Source organism: Sardina pilchardus, chromosome 19 (genome assembly GCF_963854185.1).
Source record: "Sardina pilchardus chromosome 19, fSarPil1.1, whole genome shotgun sequence".
NCBI classification, from domain to species: Eukaryota; Metazoa; Chordata; class Actinopteri; order Clupeiformes; family Clupeidae; genus Sardina; species Sardina pilchardus.
The window spans coordinates 744,040-766,539 of NC_085012.1; the positions used below are offsets into that span (position 1 = coordinate 744,040).

The window sequence follows — 22,500 nt, forward strand, 5'->3', positions numbered from 1 at the left end:
TCTCTCCTCTCCTCCTCTCCTCCTTCCTCTGCCCCTCCCCCTTCCTCTCTGCTCTCGGGTCTGGAGGATTAGTGGATGGAAGAGCGAGAGAGAGTGAGAGAGACAGAGTGAGAGAAAGAGAGAAAGAGAGGGAGAGAGATACAGAGAGAGAGAGAGAGAGATACATAGAGAGAGAGAGAGATAAATACAGAGAACAGGACCTTTTCGCCTCCAGCGTAATTTTATAGCTCTCTATAGTTCCTCCACCCCACCCCCACCTCATGAATCCTTAACTGGATTTATGAAGGATGAAGGGGTTGCTCCACCACACACACACACCCACCTCCACCCCCACCCAACATTCCACACACTGTCCACACACCCCTACCCACGCAACCTTCAACACACTGTCATCACCCACTATCCACTTTCTGCCTTAGAAAAAGACTCAGATCCACATCCGACTCTCCATACAGTTGTGCTATTTAGCAGGTTTGTCAGCCACTTGGCTGTAGTTTATGAGGGTGGAGTGGTGGGTGGAGGGAGAGAGCTTGAGAATGTCGCTGCATTAGACTGCAGGCTTGAGGGCTAATGGTCCACAAGACGAGGGGTCTTAACTGTCAGCAGGTCATTGTTTTCATCTGGCTGTGGTATAAGATGATGTAATCAATTTGCAAAAACCATGCAAATGCTCTTTAGTTTGTGCATGATCATGTTAGGGCCGTGAGCTGGCCGTGGGCTGGCTGGGACAACTGGTGATTTTCATCTCTGTGAAGGATTTTCACCCCAGTAGAGGACCTCCATCACTGGCTGCCCTATTACTGTATTCCATTGCGGCTGCATATTTAAATGCCTTTTAAATCCGTTTTTAATATTCCATTAGAGCTCCCATCCCTACCAGGCATCCATTATTATCTACTGGGATAATAACACAGATATTATATCCATAGCTAATGAATGCCACCTAGCTTAGCGCCTACTAGCTTCCAACAACATTATCTCAGGGCAGCACTAGCTGTACAGTGCTAGAGCTGTGCATCCAAGACTCCTTTCCCTAGTTCCTCAACATTTGACCTGATCTGTCACTCAGGACATACTGTAGCACAAGTGACCTTTGACCTGTCCTGTCACTCAGGACATACAGCAACACAAGTGTCCTTTGACCTGTCCTGTCACTCAGGACATACAGCAACACAAGTGTCCTTTGACCTGTCCTGTCTCTCAGGACATACAGCAACACAAGTGTCCTTTGACCTGTCCTGTCACTCAGGACATACAGCAACACAAGTGTCCTTTGACCTGTCCTGTCACTCAGGACATACAGTAGCACAAGTGTCCTTTGACCTGTCCTGTCACTCAGGACATACTGTAGCACAAGTGACCTTTGACCTGTCCTGTCTCTCAGGACATACAGCAACACAAGTGTCCTTTGACCTGTCCTGTCACTCAGGACATACAGCAACACAAGTGTCCTTTGACCTGTCCTGTCACTCAGGACATACAGCAACACAAGTGTCCTTTGACCTGTCCTGTCTCTCAGGACATACAGTACAGCAACACAAGTGTCCTTTGACCTGTCCTGTCTCTCAGGACATACAGTACAGCAACACAAGTGTTCTTTGACCTGTCCTGTCTCTCAGGACATACAGTACAGTAACACAAGTGTCCTTTGACCTGTCCTGTCTCTCAGGACATACATTACAGCAACACAAGTGTCCTTTGACCTGTCCTGTCTCTCAGGACATACAGTAACACAAGTGTCCTTTGACCTGTCCTGTCACTCAGGACATACTGTAGCACAAGTGACCTTTGACCTGTCCTGTCACTCAGGACATACAGCAACACAAGTGTCCTTTGACCTGTCCTGTCACTCAGGACATACAGCAACACAAGTGTCCTTTGACCTGTCCTGTCACTCAGGACATACAGCAACACGAGTGACCTTTGACCTGTCCTGTCTCTCAGGACATACAGCAACACAAGTGTCCTTTGACCTGTCCTGTCACTCAGGACATACTGTAGCACAAGTGACCTTTGACCTGTCCTGTCACTCAGGACATACTGTAGCACAAGTGACCTTTGACCTGTCCTGTCACTCAGAACATACAGCAACACAAGTGTCCTTTGACCTGTCCTGTCACTCAGGACATACAGCAACACAAGTGTCCCTTGACCTGTCCTGCCACTCAGGACATACAGCAACACAAGTGTCCTTTAACCTGTCCTGTCACTCAGGACATACAGTAACACAAGTGTCCCTTGACCTGTCCTGTCTCTCAGGACATACAGTAACACAAGTGTCCTTTGCTGGTAGCATTGATGCAGTGTAGCGCTTGTGCTACGCCAGAGCGCCTGGCTGACGTGTCACTGATACGGGCTGCTGTTCCGTTGTGCTGCCGTGGCCCGCAGAAGTGCTGAGCGCCCCTAAACCTGATCCGCTCACCTCCGCTCCATCCTGGGGGTAAAAATAACCCGGGGGGAAGAGGCAGCGGAAGGCCCGAGGTCAACTGCCCCCGGCGGGGTGGGAGAAGGTAGGGGGAGGGTGGATGCACAGACAGGTGGATGGACCAAGCGGATCGGCTCGGTGCTTCAAGTCCGGCAGGACTCTTGTACTGTACGTACAGCAGGCAGGACGGCAGGAGTCTCGTACGTACAGCAGGACTTTCGTACATACAGCAGGACTTTCGTACATACAGCAGGACTCTCGCACGTACAGCAGGACTCTCGTACGTACAGCAGGACTCTCGTACGTACAGCAGGCAGGACAGCAGGACTCTTGTACAGTACGGCAGGCTAGCGCAGTAGGTGAGCGACTGTGAGGGATGTCCCCGAGACGCACCTCCCAAGAGAGGAGGAAGAGACGAGCGGTGCGGGCGCTCATGTGGATATCCGGCTGGGTAAGACTGGCGTGGACGCCACATTCACACAGAGTGTAGTGGCATGTTTCTGTTTCTCTCAGTTTGTCTTTGTCTTTCCTTTCATTCTCCTCTCTCTCTCTCTCTCTCTCTCTGTCTCTATCTGTTCCCTCGCTCTCAAGCTCTGTCTTTACCCTCTGGAGAGGTTAGCCGTTGAATTGGGGGAAGATTGGCTCTTCTAGAGAATTTCCTGGTCTGCCTCAGTGCTTCACCCAGACTGCAGCTTGTCAGTGCTGTCATGAGAACTGAGACTATTTTTCTCTCCAATAGCAGTGATGATGTGAGATACATCAGAGATATCATCATTTCTTTATAGCTCTCAAGGACACTCTGTCTCCATCTTTCTATAGCTCTCTCTCTCTCTCTCTCTCTAGTTCTGTCTCTGTCTCGGTTTCTTGTAGTTTTGTGGAAATGGTTGCGATGTAGAGGCAATAATGGCACTTCTGAGTCCACTCTGACCCTCTCTCGTCTCTGGGGCAGGATCACTAGCCAGAGATCAGTTTCAGATATGTGACAGCCATTTGTGAGAAGAATAGACTGAAGAGAGGCTGTCGCGGGCATCCCACATCCCAACGCCATCTGAGCGTTAGGAGCTCAGCGGGCATGTTTCATACTTAATCTGCAGCTGGATTCCCCGCTGGATTGCTGGTTAGACCGCTTATAGCGCTATGATACATCCTGTAGCCCCATCACCTGCCTTTTCACTTGTGTACTGTGTGGCATGAGGCTGAAAAAAAGGCTTTCTTTGGAGTTTAGGATTCGTGGTGCTTTGTTGCATTCTCGAGTATCAGAACTATTTTAATGCAATCTATTTGAGACTTGCCAACTTTGAAATGCAAATCTTCTTCCTATCAGCGAGCAGAAGACATTCGCCCCTTGAGACGGATGCTCTTTTGATGCCGTGAATTGCCGTGGAAACAAAAGAATCTCTAAAACTATTTCGCAAAAGAGTTGTGGACCCTTTTAGATACCTAATAAATGAGTTCAGAAGTCTCTGTATTAGTTGGTTGGCAGTTCTTGCGACTCTTGTGGAAACCCAGGAAGCTGTGGGAAGTGATGTAATGGGCTGCTTCCTGCTCCCAGAGCGCTGTGAACCCGCTGCTCTGTAATTGTGCTGAGGGGTGAGGTGCTGGGGGTCCTCGGCCCGTCCAGCCGGCGGGTGGTGAGGGCATCTGTGGGCAAAAGGGGCATCTGGAGGTGGCGAGGTGGGGTTGGGCAGCGCCGCCATCTGCCCACTCCGTGTCTCCAGATGGAGGTGAGGGAGGTCCGGGGCTTTTCCTCAACTCATAAAGCAGGGGGAAAAAAGAGAAAAAGGGGAAAGACTTACAGTACCTCCTTTTCTTCCCCCATCTCTGCTGGAAATGGTTATGAATTATGCACAAATATTCATGTGCCTGAGAAAGCTGTACTTCAGCAGCACAGTGGCTCTGCAGGCGCTGAACATACCTGCTGTGTTGTACTTACATACCCTCTTACATTTTGCTGTAGCGGCATGTTCTGCTGTAACGAGCCCCATCGCTGCTCACGTCGGCCATGTCTGCTGCCAGCCTTCAATGTGTTTTTGAGGATTTAAGGATTTTTCTGTCCAATGCATCTCGAACATTCAGATCCAGATACCATTGGACACAGACTGTGTTTTTAGATGTCTCATGGGTTACGTGCAACATTAGACATGCTAAAATTCATGAAATGCTGCAGAATATGGAAGTGTCAAGAATTCATTTGAGTCGTTCTAGGTAGGCTAAGCCGTTTGCATCCTTCATGGTGAAATGAGCTTTGCAAGAAGATTTGGAGACATTCGGTCACTGCAATTACACGATTCTGTTCTGTTCTATTTCATTTAAAAAGAGAACCCCAGTTGTCTTGTAAACTGTAAAGGACAGATACTGTGCTGTATGATGTCTGAGAATCCCACCTTAGCTTTGGGGAGCTACAGTAGTTTGAAGCCAGAGTCCCACCTGACCTGTAGCAAGCTAGTTTGAGCTAATGGTACATTAGCTAGCATGAAGCCAGAGTCCCACCTCAGCTGTGGCGAGCTAGTTTGAGCTAACGGCACATTAGCTAGCATGAAGCCAGAGTCCCACCTCAGCTGTGGTGAGCTAGTTTGAGCTAGTTTGAGCTAACAGTACATTAGCTAGCATGAAGCCAGAGTCCCACTAAGCTGTGGCGAGCTAGTTTGAGCTAACGGTACATTAGCTAGCATGAAGCCAGAGTCCCACCTGAGCTATGCGGAGCTAGTTTGAGCATCGTCATCGTCATCGTCATCGTCTTCCCCTCGTTCTGCTATTGGTTACTTAGCTGAGGCGAAAATTCGGTCCATGGAATCCAGGCTGCCTGTCAGTTTGTGTGTTTGTGTGGATGTGTGTGTGACAGAAGCCGTTAACTGACTGAACGCCGCCTCATCCGCGGCTAGGTTTAACCGGCCATTCCCCGGCTAGGTCAGTGAGGACAAGAGGCGCGATATTCCAAAGCTGCCTCGGTGTAGGCGTAAACATGTAAGAACTGGGTGTGAAGTTGAACAGTGACGTACAACAACATAGGCGTCGAAGTCTCGTGACACTACTGTCATTCTCAAAACAGCGGTGCAGCTCTCTGTCAAGTTCTCTGCTCCTCCGTTTGATATTTCTAGATCTTCTGACTAAGTTTACTCTACTTATCCAAACTGACGACATCACCACTGTCACTAGCTATAAAGCAAACATTGATTTTCACTCGGTGCTATTCACTGACCGTAAAAAAGTGTCATTAGTAGCCTATGCAGTATGCACCTGTTCTATACTGGTATGCACTGTTGTTTGTGGCTAGCTAGACTTGCTAGCTCGATGTGACACAATATTGTAGCGCGACTCGGATATGTTTGTGTTACGTTCATGCAAGGGGGAAATGTAGCCTACGGCTAAGATGGTTATAAGCAGCCTGTTGTCATAAGATAGTTGACGGTTACGCATTATATAGGTGTACTAGACTAGTCAGCTGATGTGTTGTGGGATAAGGGGTTTATGTTACGGGATGCCACCCATGTTGTGGGATATAGCCACGGGGATCTTAAACAGGCCACTTCCATGTAATGTCATTCCTCATATTCATCTGGTAATAAACATTTCCTAACAGAGTAATTCTTGCCTCGTCACAATATCAACTCTCCACTCATTCCGCTTGGACTATGCATTATACCTTTCACTGTCTCACGTCTGCCAGGTTCGAAACTGTCTTCCTAACAGCAGTTACAATCAGTATTTTTATGATAACAACAAAACAGCTCTGCAAAGTTTAAACCAACGATGCTAATCGCGACTAGCGATTTGCCATTTAAAATGCAGAGCCAACCCTCATAAGGAGACCTCTCCAATTCAGAAAAATGCATTAAACTAAAATTGGACAACATTGTTATGTTTCTTAAACCTTAGGGTGGGTATATAGGCCTAGCCTACATGCTTTAACGAAATACGTTGTCAATGGTTATTTGAGCAAGCTAGCCAAGGTCTAGCTAATTTATCCTGGCTGTAGATAAAGCAGGATAGGCTATGTTTTCACGGCTAGAGTGACGTGTGTATTACAGTAATATAAGTGTAGGGGGCACCCAGGGAGGGTGATGCCAGTTTTAAACATCTGTTCCGCGATGCCCTCTGAACTAACCTCTCTGGGCCGTGCTGTTGGGTGACTGGCGTCTGTGTTCGAGACACTGTTCCGATGACAGACAGAAGTGGAGTTACTGTGCACTTTACAGCGCGTGTGTATGTGTGTGTGTGTGTGTGTGTGTGTGTGTGTGTGTGTGTGTGTGTTCCGATGACAGAAATGGAGTTAGTGTGCACTTTTCAATGTGCCTCTTCACAGCCTTGGGTGATGTTTTGCCCTTTTGCCTTCTGCTCAAATATGGCAGCATACATTGCTTTATAACACTGCGCAAATGCTGTATTGCTGAAAGCAGATGTTTGTATGTATGAGCATCTGTGAAGATGTATCTCTGTTTGTGTCTGTGTGTGTGTGTGTGTGTGCATGTGTGTGTGTGTGTGTGTGTGTGTGTGTGTGTGTGTGTGTGTGTGTGTGTGTGTGTGTGTGTGTCTGTGCGCGCGTGTGTGTGTGTGTGTGTGTGTGTGTGTGTGTGTGTGTGTGTGTGTGTGCGTGTGTGTGTGTGTCTGTGTGTCTGTGTGTCTGTGTGTGTGTGTGTGTGTGTGTGTCTGTGTGTGTGTCTGTGTGTGTGCATGTGTGTGTGTGTATGAGGCACGTGCTGAGTCACTCTGTACTGTTCCCTCCCCTCACGTGGCGTTCTCCTGTTATTAGCATTCCGTGGTAGCGCTGCTGAGAGACATAACAGAGACATTTCCTCCCCTCCACCCCCCCCCCCTTCACCCCCTCCCCCCCTTCACCTCTCATCTTTTGTCCGAGCCCTCCCTCCCTCTCCTCTCCTCTTCATTCCTCCCCTCTCCTTCCCTATCTCCTCTCCTCTCCTCCTCTCCTCTCCTCCTTTCTTATCCTCTTTTCTCTACTTTTTCCTCCCTTCTCCTCTATCTCCTCCTCCCCTATCGTCTCCTCTTTTGTCCTCTCCTCCTCCTCTCCTCTCCTATCCTCTCCTCTCATCCTCTCCTATCTTATCCTCTCTTCTCTCGTTCCTCCTCTGCTCTATCTCCTCCTCCTCTATCGTCTCCTCTTTTCTCTTCTTCTCCTCTCCTCTCCCTTGCCCTCTCCCCTCTCCTCTCATCCTCTCCTCTCCTCCTCTCCTCTGGCCCTACCCATTTTCTCCTCCTCCTCTCCTCTCCTCTCCTCCTCCTCTCCTCCTCTCCTCCTTTCCTCCTCTCCTCTCCTCTACCCATTATCGTACTAAGTGCTACATATGTCTGCTGTCCTCTAACTCCACACTGGCTCGTCTTTCAAGCTCAGGCTTTTTCGGCGTGTCAGCAAACCACCCCCCCCCCCCCCCCACACACACACACACACACCTCCACCACACTGGCCCTCCAACCCTCACTGTGTGCACCACGCTCAGGTGCTTCTAACAAGGCACTTAGTCTGGGAAAGAAACGTACACAACAAGCGCTGTTTACTATATATATTTTATTATACGTTATCAGGGCCTTTTATATACGTATGTTTGGGGTGTATGCTATATATATTTTATTATACGTTATCAGGGCCTTTTATATGTGTGGGTTGTATGCTATATGTATGTTATTATACATTATCAGGGCCTTTTATATGTTTGGGCTGTATGCTATATGTATGTTATTATACACAATCAGGGCCATTTACAGTATATATGTTGGCTGTTTTGGTTTCAGATAGAGAGTGAAAATGGGCAGGAAGTGAGTGTGTGAGAGAGATAGATAGACACAAAACACAGGGAGAGCACTAAAGCATCCAAAACACACGCATAGCATAACACACACAGAGAGATCACTACAGCGTCCATACCATGTTTAGGTCCAGGTACCCATCAGGACGTCAGGATGGTGATACTTATTAAGTATACTTAATAGCATTATTTAGGAGTTGTGTTGATGTGTGTGGATTGGAATAGGTGCTATGGTGTTAGTATACTTAATAGCATTATTTAGGAGTTGTGTTGAAGTGTGTGGAATAGGTGCTATGGTGTTAGTATACTTAATAGCATTATTTAGGAGTTGTGTTGAAGTGTGTGGAATAGGTGCTATGGTGATAGTATACTTAATAGCATTATTTAGGAGTTGTGTTGATGTGTGTGGAATAGGTGTTATGGTGTTAGTATACTTAATAGCATTATTTAGGAGTTGTGTTGAAGTGTGTGGAATAGGTGTTATGGTGTTAGTATACTTAATAGCATTATTTAGCAGTTGTGTTGATGTGGGTGGAATAGGTGTTATGGTGTTAGTATACTTAATAGCATTATTTAGCAGTTGTGTTGATGTGGGTGGAATAGGTGCTATGGTGTTAGTATAGATACGACACTTAATAGCATTATTTAGCAGTTGTGTTGATGTGTGTGGATTGGAATGGGTGCTATGGTGTTAGTATACTTAATAGTGTTATTTAGCAGTGGTGTTGATGTGTGTGAGATAGGTCATGTCTCTGCTGTTTGCCTGTTGGCCCCGGTGTGTTTCATTAAGGGGCTTTAACTGATATTGAGTTGTATTGATGCCTTGAGCTTTCCTCTGTTTGTTTGCCCTTTGTGTTCAGTGGGGTGGAGCAACTCACACATACACACACACACACACACACACACACACACACACACACACACACACACACACACAGACACACATGCACACACACACACACACACACACACACACACACACACACACACACACACACACACACCTTTTGTCTCCTCCAGGACTGTGCCCCTAATGCTGTAATTTGCAGGGTCCCCACATCGCTAAGAGCCGGAGGCGGCGATAGCATGGCATGGCTGTGTGTGTGCCTGTCCATGCGTGAGGGATAATGCAGGATTTGAGCACTTCGCTATCTACACCCTGTCACCTTTAGCGTTATCAGATTTCAAAGTAAATCTCAGCCATGCTCAAGTGTGTGTGTGTGTGTGTGCGTGTGTGTGTGTTTGTGTGTGTGTGTGTGATGAGGAAAACCAAGCGAGACGGACCCTTGGAATGGAGTTCATTTTGGGCTTAAGGGTGAATCGATGGGTGTTTCCAGGCATTCCACCGATTATTTTAATCTGTCTGTGTTTACGGTTAATCCGTGAAAGCTCTTGCTATTGTGCGCGGGGGCCGTGGAGGCGACTGGCTTTGCTGTTTGACAGTTGAACAGGACGGATTTGCATCTCATTTGGGGAAACTGTCCCAACGCCACAACGCCACATGGACACGCCTCTTTTGTGTTCCAGGATTTATCTCTCAGTCACGTTTCTAATAGACATTCTCAGTCCAGGAAATGGCCCTAAAAGCAATCAACCTCTCTGTGTGTCTGTGTGTGTGTGTGTGTTTGTGTGTGAGTGTGTGTGTGAGTCATGTGCTGGTGTTCTGTAGTCCTGGGTGGACAAAAGCCTCATGTGCAGACAACTGAGTTTATATATAAAACCTTGAGGAGATGAGAGATTGATTCAATTGATAAATAAACTGACCTCAGTGCATACTTTATGACATCATCACCAACAAACAGATTGTATGTGTGCATATCTCTGTGTGTGTGTGTGTGTGTGTGTGTGTGTGTGTGTGTGTGTGTGTGTGAGAGTGTGTATGTGGGGGGGGGTGTCTGTGTGTGTGTGTGTGTGTGTGTGTGTGTGTGTGTGTATGTGTGTGTGTGTGTGTGTGTGAGTGTGTGTATGTATGTTTTTGAATGTGTGTGTGTGTGTGTGTGTGTGTGTGTGTGTGTGAGAGTGTGTATGTGGGGGGGGGTGTCTGTGTGTGTGTGTGTGTGTGTGTGTGTGTGTGTGTGTGTGTGTGTGTGTATGTTTTTGAATGTGTGTGTGTGTGTGTGTGTGTGTGTGTGTGTGTCTGTGTGTGTGTGTGTGTGTGTGTGTGTGTGTGTATGTTTTTGAATGTGTGTGTGTGTGTGTGTGTGTGTGTGTGTGTGTGTGTGTGTGTGTGTGTGTATGTGTGCGCGCGCACGTGTGTGTGCACTGCTAGTGACTCCTGCCAGTGAGGCAGCAGATGAACTTTTCTCTGTTCTGAGAACAGTGGTCCCGTGGGATGGGCCACCGGCTCTTCCTCTTCCAGGACTCTGGATCAATGCAGCCCTAATGAATGCAGCCTATTGATCACAGCTGTTAGCAGCTAGCCGTTAGCCGCCCCTAATGAATGCAGCCTATTGATCACAGCTGTTAGCAGCTAGCCGTTAGCCGCCCCTAATGAATGCAGCCTATTGATCACAGCTGTTAGCAGCTAGCCGTTAGCCGCCCCTAATGAATGCAGCCTATTGATCACAGCTGTTAGCAGCTAGCCGTTAGCCGCCCCTAATGAATGCAGCCTATTGATCACAGCTGTTAGCAGCTAGCCGTTAGCCGCCCCTAATGAATGCAGCCTATTGGTCACAGCTGTTAGCAGCTAGCCGTTAGCCGCCCCTAATGGTCCTTAAGCAGCGCAACACTTGGCCGGACGGTCCAGCAGGCAGATGAGGGAACCGGTGTCGTATGGTTTCAGTAAAAAGCATTATATTATATTAGTCCAGCTCACTCCTCTCCCCACTCTCCTGATCACACTGGGCATTTGCTCTCACTCCTGATATCCTCTGGTGGACATTGCACTGGCACAGTCTCCCTCCTGAAACGTGTGTGTGTGTGTGTGTGTGTGTTCGTGTGTGTGTGTGTGTGTGTGTTGGGATCACTCCCTCCTGAAACGTGTGTGTGTGTGTGTTTGTGTGTGTGTGTTGGGATCACTCCCTCCTGAAACGTGTCTGTGTGAGTGTGTGTGTGTGTGTGTGTGTGTGCGTGTGTGTGTGTGTGTGTGTGTGTTGGGATCATCTCTCTTAGGGATTCACCCTTTATTTTGATTAGCATCACAATTGCAATAACTTTCATTTTCCCTCATATTTATTATTATAAACTTATATCTTATATCTTCTATTCTTATTCTTATCTGTCCCTATTCTCTCTGCTCTCTCTCTCCCTTTCTCTCCCTCTCTCTCTCCCTTTCTCTCTCTCTCCCTCTCTCTCTCTCTCTCTCTCTCTCTCTCTCTCTCTCTCTCTCTCTCTCTCTCTCTCTCTCTCTCCGTGTCCAGCTGCTGAAGCCTGTGGCGTGCCCGGAGGTGACCCAGAGTCTGGGCAGCAGGCGCCTCATCAGTTTCTCCCTGTCAGGTGAGTATCTCCGCAGATGGACGCTCTGCTCCGGAGATCCGGAGCTCTTTGTCCTCCTCCTCCTCATCTTCCTCATATGCATCTTCCTCATCCTCTTCCTCTTCCTCCTCCTCCTCCTCTTTCCTTCATGCTGTGGTCTCGTGTTGAACTGCTGTACGGGTCTAAGGACTGCACTGATCACTTTGGAGGAGTTTCTCTAGGCTTCGGATGTCGTTTTGTGTTGTACAGTATATCGTATTAAATATGGTCTTTTGGGCCCCCGCTGTCAACTTCAAGGCAACGCTGCCTGGAAGGCTTTAGGTTTAGGTTTAGGTTTAGGTTTAGGTTTAGGGTTAGGTTTAGGGTTAGGTTTAGGGTTAAGTGTAGGAGAATGTGAACTTATTATGGCCCTTGGCCATCATTGCACTGGCCTAATGGTACTGCACACACCCAAGGTGGTCTGTTATACTGTATTTCTGTCCGGTTAGGTTAAGCTTTAGGGTTAGGGTTAGGATTAGGGGTAATAGTTAGGGTTAGGTTTAGGATTAGGGGTAATAGTTAGGGTTAGGGTTAGGGTTAGGGTTAGGGTTAGGGCAGACAGACCCTATGAGGCAGACTGGGCAGACAGACCCTATGAGGAGTCACGCTCTAGTTAGACAGAAGGAGTGAGTGGACAGACGCTCTGAGCTGAGGGGGAGGGAGCTGCTAAGTGTGTGACGTGGTGTGTGTGTGTGTGTGTGTGTGTGTGTGTGTGTGTGTGTGTGTGTGTGTGTGTGTGTGTGTGTGTGTGTGTGTGTGTGTGTGTGTGTGTGTGTGTGTGTGTGTGTGTGTGTGGAGCGAAGCTAGGCAGAGTGGCCAGACAGCGCCTGGGGCTGTGGAGATCTCCGTCCAGCACTGCATGTCAGGATGCCAACCCTGCACTCTTGATCCACCACAGAGAGAGAGAGAGAGAGAGAGAGAGAGAGAGAGAGAGAGAGAGAGAGAGAGAGAGAGAGAGAGAGGAAGAGAGAGAGTTTGACTGGACAGATCTGGAACACAGTGTCCTTTTCCTGGATGTTTAAAAGTGAAAGGGGGGGGGGGGGGTAGCAGTAGAGAAAATAAATAGAGGATGGATAGAATAATAGGGAAAGAGATGATGGATAGAATGGTAGGAAAAGAGAGAGAGGATGAGTAGAATACAAGTAGTAGAAATGATGGAGAGAGAGAATGGATAGAATAGTAGAAAGGAAAGAGAGAGAGTGGTAGGCTACACCAAAGACGGAAAAAGGGAAAATAAGCTGATTGTGGACAGAAATAGAGACAGGGATAGAGGGATAGAGAGATAGAGAGATAGAGTGATAGAATGAATGGAACAGATGGAAGACAGAGACAGACAGACAGGCAGGCAGACAGACAGGCAGGCAGGCAGGCAGGCAGACGCACAGGAGGAAACAGGGTGAAGAGGCTCAGTGATGATGCGTCTTGTGTGTGGAATGCTGCTGTGTCTGTGGGTCTCCTCTTTCCTTAGTGGCTGTTTAAGGAAGTAATTAGCCCCACTGGGAACCGTCTTGTCTATCTCCCCTCTCTCCCTCTCTCTCTCCATCTCTTTTGCTCTCTCTCTCTCTCCATCTGTCTCTCTCTGCTCTCTGCTCTCTCTGTCCATCTCTCTCCATTCCCTCTCTATTCACTCTCTCTCCCTCTCTCCTTTCTCTCTCCGCACCCCCCCTCTCTCCCTCTCTCCCTCTCTCCTCTCTCTCCACCCCTCTCTCCATCTCTCTCTCCCTTTCTCTCTCTTTGCTCTTTCACTCTCTTTCCATCTCTCTCTCCATCCCCTCTACAGACTCTCTCCCTCTCTCCTTTCTCTCTCCGCACCCCCCCCCTCTCTCTCCCTCCTTTCTCTCTCCGCAACCCCCCCCCCCCCCCCTCTCCGCACCCCCCTCTCTCTCTCTCTCCTCTCCTCTTTTTCTCCTCCACATTCCCTGTCTCCTAGAGATGGCTTTCACTTGTATCCTGGTGTCTTTTGTCCGGTGGGATTTGGAGGGCTTGCTTGGCCACCGCTGCAGGATAATGGGAGTGAAGGCCAGGGAGTGTGAGTGAGTGTGTGTGTGTGTGTGTGCGTGTGTGTGTGTGTGTGTGTGTGTGAGTGAGTGTGTGTGTGTGTGTGTGTGTGTGTGTGTGTGTGTGTGTGTGTGTGTGTGTGTGTGTGCCAGAGTGGTGCTTCAAGACCGAGCCAGTGGACGCCACTCACCTCACAAGCAGACTGTCACCTGACAGAGTTGCGTAACGCCAGAGAACACTTGTTGTCCCTCACGTGCCACAGCACACAGGAGGCCGAGTGTGGATTCAGAATAAACATGGACTCAGTTTAGTTAATGATCTAATAAATACATGTCCTGCTGCAGGAAAAACAGACATCTGTAGGCATGATGGAGACAGATGCATGATGGGTAACAGATGCATGAATGAGAGGCACACAGGTGTTGATCTTGAGGGTTGATGGTGTAAGAGGATCGGTACTTAAAGGAATAGTTCGGTATTTTACACTTTAAGCCCGTTTTCTGTATTGCCTAGCATACAGAATACAGAAAACGGGCTTAATGTGTAAAATACCGAACTATTCCTTTAAAATACAAAGAAATGTGTAAAATGTGTAAAATACCGAACTATTCCTTTGAAATACAGAGAAAAAAACAGAGCTATCCTAAGATGTCTAATTTAACCGTGGATACTCTCCAGTTCCAGGTCAGATATGATCATAGATCAAATAGAAGACCTCTTCAGTTTTGGTTTAGCCTTGGGGTGGGCTAGTTAGTGTAGGTCTTGAACTAACAAGCAGAACTAATTAATGAAATTGGCTTGCTCAGTTCATGGGTGAACCAGTTATGTCATTTCTGCATCCGTTCACTCCTCCAACTCTCCCATCTCCTCTACCTTTTCCTCCTCTCCTCCTCTCTCCTCTCTTCTCCTTCTCTCTCCTCCTCTCCCTTCTCTTCACCTCCTCCCTCCTCTCCTCTGCCTTTTGCCCCTCTCCTCCTTTCCTCTTCTCTTCTCTCCTCCCTCTCCTCCTTTCCTCTCCTCTCCTCTCCTTTCCTTTCCTCCTCTCTCCTGATTGGCTTGCTCAGTTCTTGGGTGGACCAGTTTTGTCATGTCTGCATCCATGCACTTCCTCCATCTTGCTGTGGAACCCCTTCTCCTCCTGCTCTCTCTTCTACTTCTCTGCCTTTCCCCCTCTCCTCCTTTACACTTCTCTCCTCTCCTCTCTCCTTCCCTCCTCTGTTCTATTCTACCTCTCTGCTTCCCCCCTCTCCTCCTTCACACTTCCCTCTCTTCCCTCTCTTCCCTCTACCCTCTCCTACTGCTGCTCTCCTTCCACTGCTATTGCAAATGTAAATGCATTTTCTCTCTCTCTCCTCAGACTTCCAGGCAGTGGGGCTGAAGAAGGGGATGTTCTTTAACCCGGACCCCTACCTGAAGATCTCCATCCAGCCCGGCAAGCACAGCACCTTCCCTGCCCTGCCCCACCACGGCCAGGAGAAGAGGTCCGGCATCGTCTGCAACACCATCAACCCTGTGTGGCAGCGTGAGGTCAGTCAGTCCTGCTCTCCACAGCTGCTGATCATTACAACACAGCAGCCATCACTAGGATCGGATCAGTCCTTTATCACTCGCAACTATTTGTTGTCACTGCTTATAATGCCAAGGGGAGTCTATGAAATTCGATGAAAGTACAAAATCATGTATTTGAAATGTGTATCATTTCTTTTCCCTTATTTTCATGTTTGGATTTATTTTACAAGCGCAGTGATATGGTAAATGTGAACAAATCTCAAATGTGAACACTGACCATGTTCTAACTGCATACGATGTGTCAAATGTCAGCCACAAAATCAGCTTGGATACTTTGTTTTGAATCACAATGCCCTGACTGGGTGCAAGGTTTCTTGGTGTTTTGAGCCCCCAACGTTGTCTGGAGGACAGCGCTGCCTGGAAGGCGCTAGGGTTAGCCATGGGTTAAGGTTAGGGTTAGGGGTAGGGGTAGGATTAAGTGCCTTTAAGTCAACAGTGGCAGTGCTGCCTGGAAGACGACGTTGGGGGCTCAAAACACCATCGAGCGGGTGCAAGCATAGCAGCGTGACATGGCTCAGCGTTTTGAGTAGAACGTTCACCAAACGTCCTGTTCCTGTTTCCTGTCTGTCACTCGTGTTGTGCTGCTCCATTGAACAAGAAACATGACGCAGTAGAAGGGCGTATTTAATGGGTTTAATGTGGGAAGAGAGAACATCCAATGCTACACAACAGTCGGACACTCGCACACACTTACTGTAGCTCAAGCTGTTAGCCTGCGGCACAAGATCAGTCGGATGCTGTTGGGGAGCAGGAAATGGGAGGAATCCCAAGTGGAGATTAAAACGGTTAAAGACTAGAAGCTGCCTCAGCCTCAGCCAGGAAAGGTCAGGGTCTGTCTGCCGCCCAGTCCGACCCCCGTGTGTGTGTGTGTGTGAGGTGGAGAGGCTGTCAGAAGCCCTCAGCGTCAGCGACTGCGCCTGGTGAGCATGTCTCCTGCAGCGCCTCTGTTGATCCAACAGCACCGGCGGGTGGTTTCTGCCCAACGCAACCAAACACCACCTCTACAATACACACCACCTCCGTTAGTCAACGTCCTCCAGTCTCTTAAACACCACCTCCGTTAGTCAACGTCCTCCAATCTCATAAACACCAAATCCATCAAACGTCCTACCTTTCATAAACACCACCTCCATTTAACATCCTACCTTCTCATAATCACGACTTCCTGTAAACATCCTCCAGTCCCATAAACACCAGCTCTTCTAGTCAACATCCTCCAGTCCCATAGACACCACCTGTGGTCCGGCCCGGGTCATTTCCTGATCCCACCCCATCTCTCTCTCTCTCATTCACTTCCTGTCAGTCTCTCACCATCCTATCATAATACAGTTTTCACAGTTGCTCAAACACTAAACCCCATTCTCTGAATCAAATTTTCAAATGCCTGAACACATTTATTGAATTATTCCCTTTTTTGGCAAAACCATAGACTTTCACCCACTTTCACCCATTTTACCAAACTCATTAACCCTTTTTGCAAAACTGTGAACACATTGTGCATTCTGATGCACTTCTTAATTATATTGATAACCAAACAACGCAGAAGTTGAACACAATTAGTGCACAGTTGTCTCTATTTGAACACTACCACTCAAAATTGATAACACTTCTGTCTAATGATGTGACAACCAATATAAGTCAGTTCAGAGTTGACAGAGACGCAGGGGACAACAAGTGTGTGTTACAGTAGAAGTGGGGTACAAGGAAGAGGAGGGTAAATTTAGGCACAATACAATATTACAGTATTGCATACTTACAGTACTATCAGAGTCTGTGGTATCACCGTACAAATCATATTCAGTACAGTATTGGCCTGTCTTTCTGTTCACTTACAAAACTATTGATTTATATCTTCATATAGGCTAGAGGATATGAGTAGAGAGTGATATAAGTCCTTATTCTTTATTTTCATTTTTCAAATTACATGTAGAATGAATACAATTCCTCCAGGAGCCATAAACCCTGCCCTGAAAACTGTGTCTTCCATTGTTTGGTGTATTGTCTTATCACTGCTCTGCAGGAGTGTAATTTTGCCTGATGTGTTCAATGATTTGAGACCATTAGTTAGTGTGCTTGCAAAAGCACACTATTGTTCTTCCTATTATTATTATCAAATTTATTTATCTTGCAGAACATTTTTGTCTCCCTATCTTGTCCTAGGGATTTGGAGCTAGAGACGCCGTTCCACTTCTCACGCGTGCGTCCTGATGCGAGGATGGTGGCTTGTATAAAGCTTTTCGATACGCCTTGTCGTTCTCCCGTTATTCCAGTTTTTCCGGTCGATTTTTCCCCATAGGAATGAATGGAAAAGCGACTTTTGAGCGCTGATGCCCACACATTTTTCCACCTGTAGCCCAAACCGTAAGACATAAAGTCATGAAATTTGGTATGCTGATAGAGGAGACTACCCTGATTGACACCACCAGGTGTCATGCTCGCCACTCTCACGCTCTAGCGCCACCAACTGGTCAAAGATGGAAAACATGTTCATGCCCGTAACTTTTGATCCGTATGGCCGATATTGATAAAACTTATACCATTGTAATCCTCTGACTCAGCTGATTCCAACGCACCATGTGATGTAATTTTCCGCCATGATGGATTTTCCTCCATTTTGAATTTTGTCCAAAGTCAAAGTAAAGCAACTCTGGCCGCATAGTTCCTCCGATCGTCATGAAACTTGGCACGCGTGATCTACAGACCAAGGTGGATCAACCACCTTGATTTCGTCTTCATACGTCCAAGCGTTCGCCTGTGATAACCAATTAAATTCAGCGAGCGAAGCCGCCAAACAGGAAGTGCGCCTATCTTGGATATGCTGTGACGTATGAAAGCCATATTTGGTGGGATGACTTGAGACCCCATTCAAAGCACCCCCAATAAATTTGGTGTTATTTGGTCTGTCGATGGCTCTATAATTAGCAAAAACGTGAGTGTTGGTGAATGTATACTATTAATCGGAATAGCTCATCTTAAATTGCTTTAGGTCATGCCAAAAGGACATTTCAGAGTGATTTAAGATACAATGTTGATATTTTTTTTAAAAAATCTATTTATTGCCATTCTTGTAAAAGGTACTGATGTGTACGCCACAGTACAGCATTGTTCCAAGTCTGACGCATACAGTTCAACGACATCATCATTTCAAACCCAATATTACTCAAACCTCACTTGACTGACAGGGATTGTCCGTAACGGTACACCAATGGTGTAATTCTAGACTTGTCCGCATCGTTATCTCACCTTGAGACTGGGTAATTCTTAGAGATGCCATGGTCCCGAGGGACAAGTACGGACTTACTCTCTGTTAAACACAATGTGTGTTCAGTTGTTATATATGGTAGACAATCACACGATGTTTCTCAGTGACGGTGTGTTTTGGATCATTTGTATTGACCTGAGCATTCTGGGTATTTCACTCAGAGGATCATATGACACCCCCACAAAGCAGGCGAAATACCGGAAGTAGAGTGGTGTGCGTGAGGCAACGAGGATTTTAGTCCTATGGAAATCGCAGTTACACTTTCAACAGTAAGTGTGTTTAGACTTCGAATTTCGTCACATAATTTATATCATAGCCACCTAAGAGTTTACCAAAGATAACGTCGTTGTCCATTTCAATTTAATAAATGTTTCTGAATTTGGGGAGGTCTCCTTATGGAGGTTATGGGGTTATGTTTTCCATGTATTCCTGTCGGAAAAGGTTGTGGCTTACACTTTCATAAAGTTTGTATATTTACACTTCAAATTTCGTTACACCATTTATATCATAGCCACCCTAAGGTTTAACAAAAATAACAACGTAGTCCAATGTTATTTTAATGCATTTTTCGGAATTTGAGAGGTCTAGTTATGAGGGTAGGTTAGCTAACTGCAGTTCAAATGCTAATCGCGACTAGCATCGCTAGTTGGTTTTAACTTTACCGAGGCTGTTTATACTGAATTGCAACTGCTGTTATGAAGACAGTTTGGAGCCTGGCAGACGTGAAGGCAGTGAAAGGTAATTAAATGCATGGTCCAAGTAGCCTGGAAAGCCAAACTATGTTAACTGTAGCCTAAGTTTAATATGGAACGAGTACGTGTTGCTGATATCATTTCGCAACTCATCGAGCTAGCAAGTCAAGCTAGTCTACATCAGGCAGTGCATAGATAATATTATTACACTCTTTTACAGTCAATGAAGCACCAAGTGAAAGTCAATGTTTGCTTTATATCCAGTGGCAGTGGTGCTGATGTCGTTTGAATAAGTACAGTAAACTTATCTAAAAATATTTGCATTCATGCTAGCTGTATGGTCTATGTGCCACCTATGAATCCCCCTGTTGCAAGCTGCTGCCAAGTAGGCTGGTCATGTCTAAAGCGTGATTATTTTCAATAACTACTCCTCCTGATTGATTGTCATTGACACCGTCAGGGTATGGCTTACCAAGACAGGGAGAAAGTAAGCTGTGTATGGCAGGTGCGTGTGGTAGGCTAGGCAAGGCAGTGCTATTCCATGTAAACTGCAGTGGTGGACTGCGTGATCGCTGGTCAGGCCACCCCCAACCAGCAAAATGTGACGTGATATATATCTCTATGTCTATATACTGTATCCATCTAGGATATCTGTATATATCTATGTATCTATCTATAATCTGCACTTTTTACTGCTGAACAGTGTCTTGCCCGTTTCTCTTTACTCCTCTCTCATGTCAATCTCAAGGGGGCTTGTTCAGTGGTCCCCAACGTGACGCAATAGAGTACATTGAGGGGGAAAGAAGAATCATTGCAAACCTCAAATCATTGCAACATCAAATAGGCCTACAATGGATAACAGTTTAGATGAGTAGTACCTAATGCAAATTTGTTTAATAATGCAAACCTTGCAATACGGCCTTTAACATATGTGATATTTTGGATACCCATTTCATTGCAGAGGATAGGGTAATTGTGTTTGAAGGGGACGTGACTTAACATAGGCTATAATTAACTATTTTTACGACTTGATTCAAAGCAAGGTCGGGGGCATATATATTTTTTTTACAGTTAAGAGTTTTCCGACACTCAATGTGTCGCTACCATGGCAGGATTTTTCTGCTTGGCTTTCGTTATGAAGCTTGACTTGACCTGTCATCGATGCTGCCCCGTCAGTGCAAACTACGCATATCCCTGCTAACTTAACTGGAAAGCTATACTGGACGCGTAACTGAAGCGTTCCGTTCGCGACGCGTACAATTCATTTTAGATGATTGGTCCATCTCCCACATCTGTTATAGCTACTTTAATAGTGGAAGCTAATTCAACACTTCAGTTCTGCACCGGATGTAGCTCCCCTGTACGCTCATGATTTGTAAAGCAGGCAACAATTCTGTTACCCTGAACATCTCATCTCCGGTAGCATTGTCCAGTTCTTTGCCAAATAAAATGATCTGAAATCTCATCATCCACGTATCTCACGTTAGCGATCAACTGGCAAGGCCAACTGGTCAGTGGAGTTTTTCCATTTCTTATGCAGCATCTGGCCCTAGCATCACTTTAACCATTTGCAGGCTAGAATGAGCGACTCTGTTAAATTGTGTGGCTTTTTTAAATTTAGCAAACAAATCTGAAAAACGAGCCACGTGACGATAGAAAGCATAGCATTCAGTGTCTTTGTTCTGGTGCAGCACATTCCGAGGTTCATGTGGAAGCGAATGCACTCTCTTTAAAAACATATCCATTGCGTGCACCTGCATGCTATGTTAACGAAGTTGTTAACATTACGCCCTGAAGTAAAGTAAACTGTAGCCTATTGTTGTTTGTGCTGCAAAGAAAACTTGAATTGATATAATTGCAATATAATTATTATGGCCATTTTTTTTTTTTATGAAATGATATATCAAAGCAGGTAGAAGTAACTGTAGTCACTTGACATTTCTGAGGATTTACATATTTCCATCAGGGCAGTGGTATAGAAATTCTTCAGTGGAGGGACCACACTAGTTAATCACGCCATCAACACCTTCTTACCTTTTCTTCTGTTATTACTATTCTTTAACTTTATGGTAGAAAGTGAGTCCAGCAAATTGAGAACCTAGGATCCTGTTTATGTTTATGAATGTGACTCCAGTATATGTTGAGACATAAGAGTGGAAAAGGGGGTTACATTTATATAATGCAAATGATTATGTTAACAATGTCATCGAATATGTTGTACAAACAAGAAGAGCGAAATGGTAAACTTTTAAGAAATCATCATCCACATCATAGTATGATGCTGTGTGGGGTTATGGACTTGACAGTTTTGCATGGAATTGCCCATGCAGTATATACATATTTAAGCAATATAGCACGAGTGGGAGTGGGTTGTTGCTAGATATTCCCACGGGTGTTGTTCGGCCGTAGCCTCCGGCCTCGAGGCTACGGCCGAACAACACCCGTGGGAATATCCAACAACAACCCACGATCACGAGTGCTATATTGCTTTTATACAACAATTCTACCACTTCTTTTTTGCGCTAATTTCCCATTATCATGTAAACGTTTAAATCGCTAAAACTGTCTTGTTTGTAGAACTAACTTCTCTCCGCCACAAATTTCTACTTCATGCAGGACAAACTGCCGTTACTAGTTCTAAATGGATGGTTGCTATGGCCAAAGGCCAGTCGTTAGTTCTAAAAGCACGTTGCTATGGCCAAAAGCCAGTCGTTAGTTCTATCTCTCCCGTTGTCAAGCAATGTAGAATCTAGCCTAATAAACGTTAGCTCGCATTGCGTCTGGTTAGGACATGCTTTTAGCTTTGAAACATCACTATTTTACTTAGCCTACATGCCATCCAACTAGCTAATATCCACCTCCGTCATATTCTATGTTCTGAGCGTCTGTATTTCAGCTTGGATGCAACGTGACAGTTCGGTTTACACTTGACAATTTGACATTGTATCGCGGAGTGATTTATTATTAGCTGTGAAAAGTCCGAGTGGATTATCGTGGGATATCTCAACTCATGGAACGTCTCTCGGCCAATCAGAAACAAAGAAACCGCTTCATAGAACCCAATTGTTGTATAATAAGATTTGACACATTGCAGTTTTTTAATGGTGGGGTTATTTATAAATCAAAGAATTGTGGGTAGATGTGGGTGAACTGTGCAACATGCAGTTTGTGGACATGAGGCAGATGTAACAGACAGATATTTGTGTTTGAGGGGGTGATGTGTATGTGTGTGTGTAAGTGTGTGTGTGTGTGTGTGTGTGTGTGTGTGTTTATGTGAAAGTCTTCGTTGCTGGTCAACTCAGCGACATGCAGTTTGTGGACAAGAGGCAGATGTAACGGACT

The 22,500-nt window shown here is 46.2% G+C and overlaps 1 protein-coding gene across 1 annotated transcript in view; it reads left to right on the forward strand.

The window, feature by feature from the left end:
* LOC134066487 (E3 ubiquitin-protein ligase HECW1) overlaps positions 1 to 22,500 on the forward strand; it is a 104,430-nt gene that overhangs the window by 8,751 nt on the left and 73,179 nt on the right. Inside the window, exons 5-6 of the mRNA XM_062521847.1 lie at positions 11,544 to 11,619; positions 14,993 to 15,162. Of these exons, the coding sequence (XP_062377831.1) occupies positions 11,544 to 11,619; positions 14,993 to 15,162 (246 nt within the window). The remainder of the gene's footprint in view (positions 1 to 11,543; positions 11,620 to 14,992; positions 15,163 to 22,500) is intronic.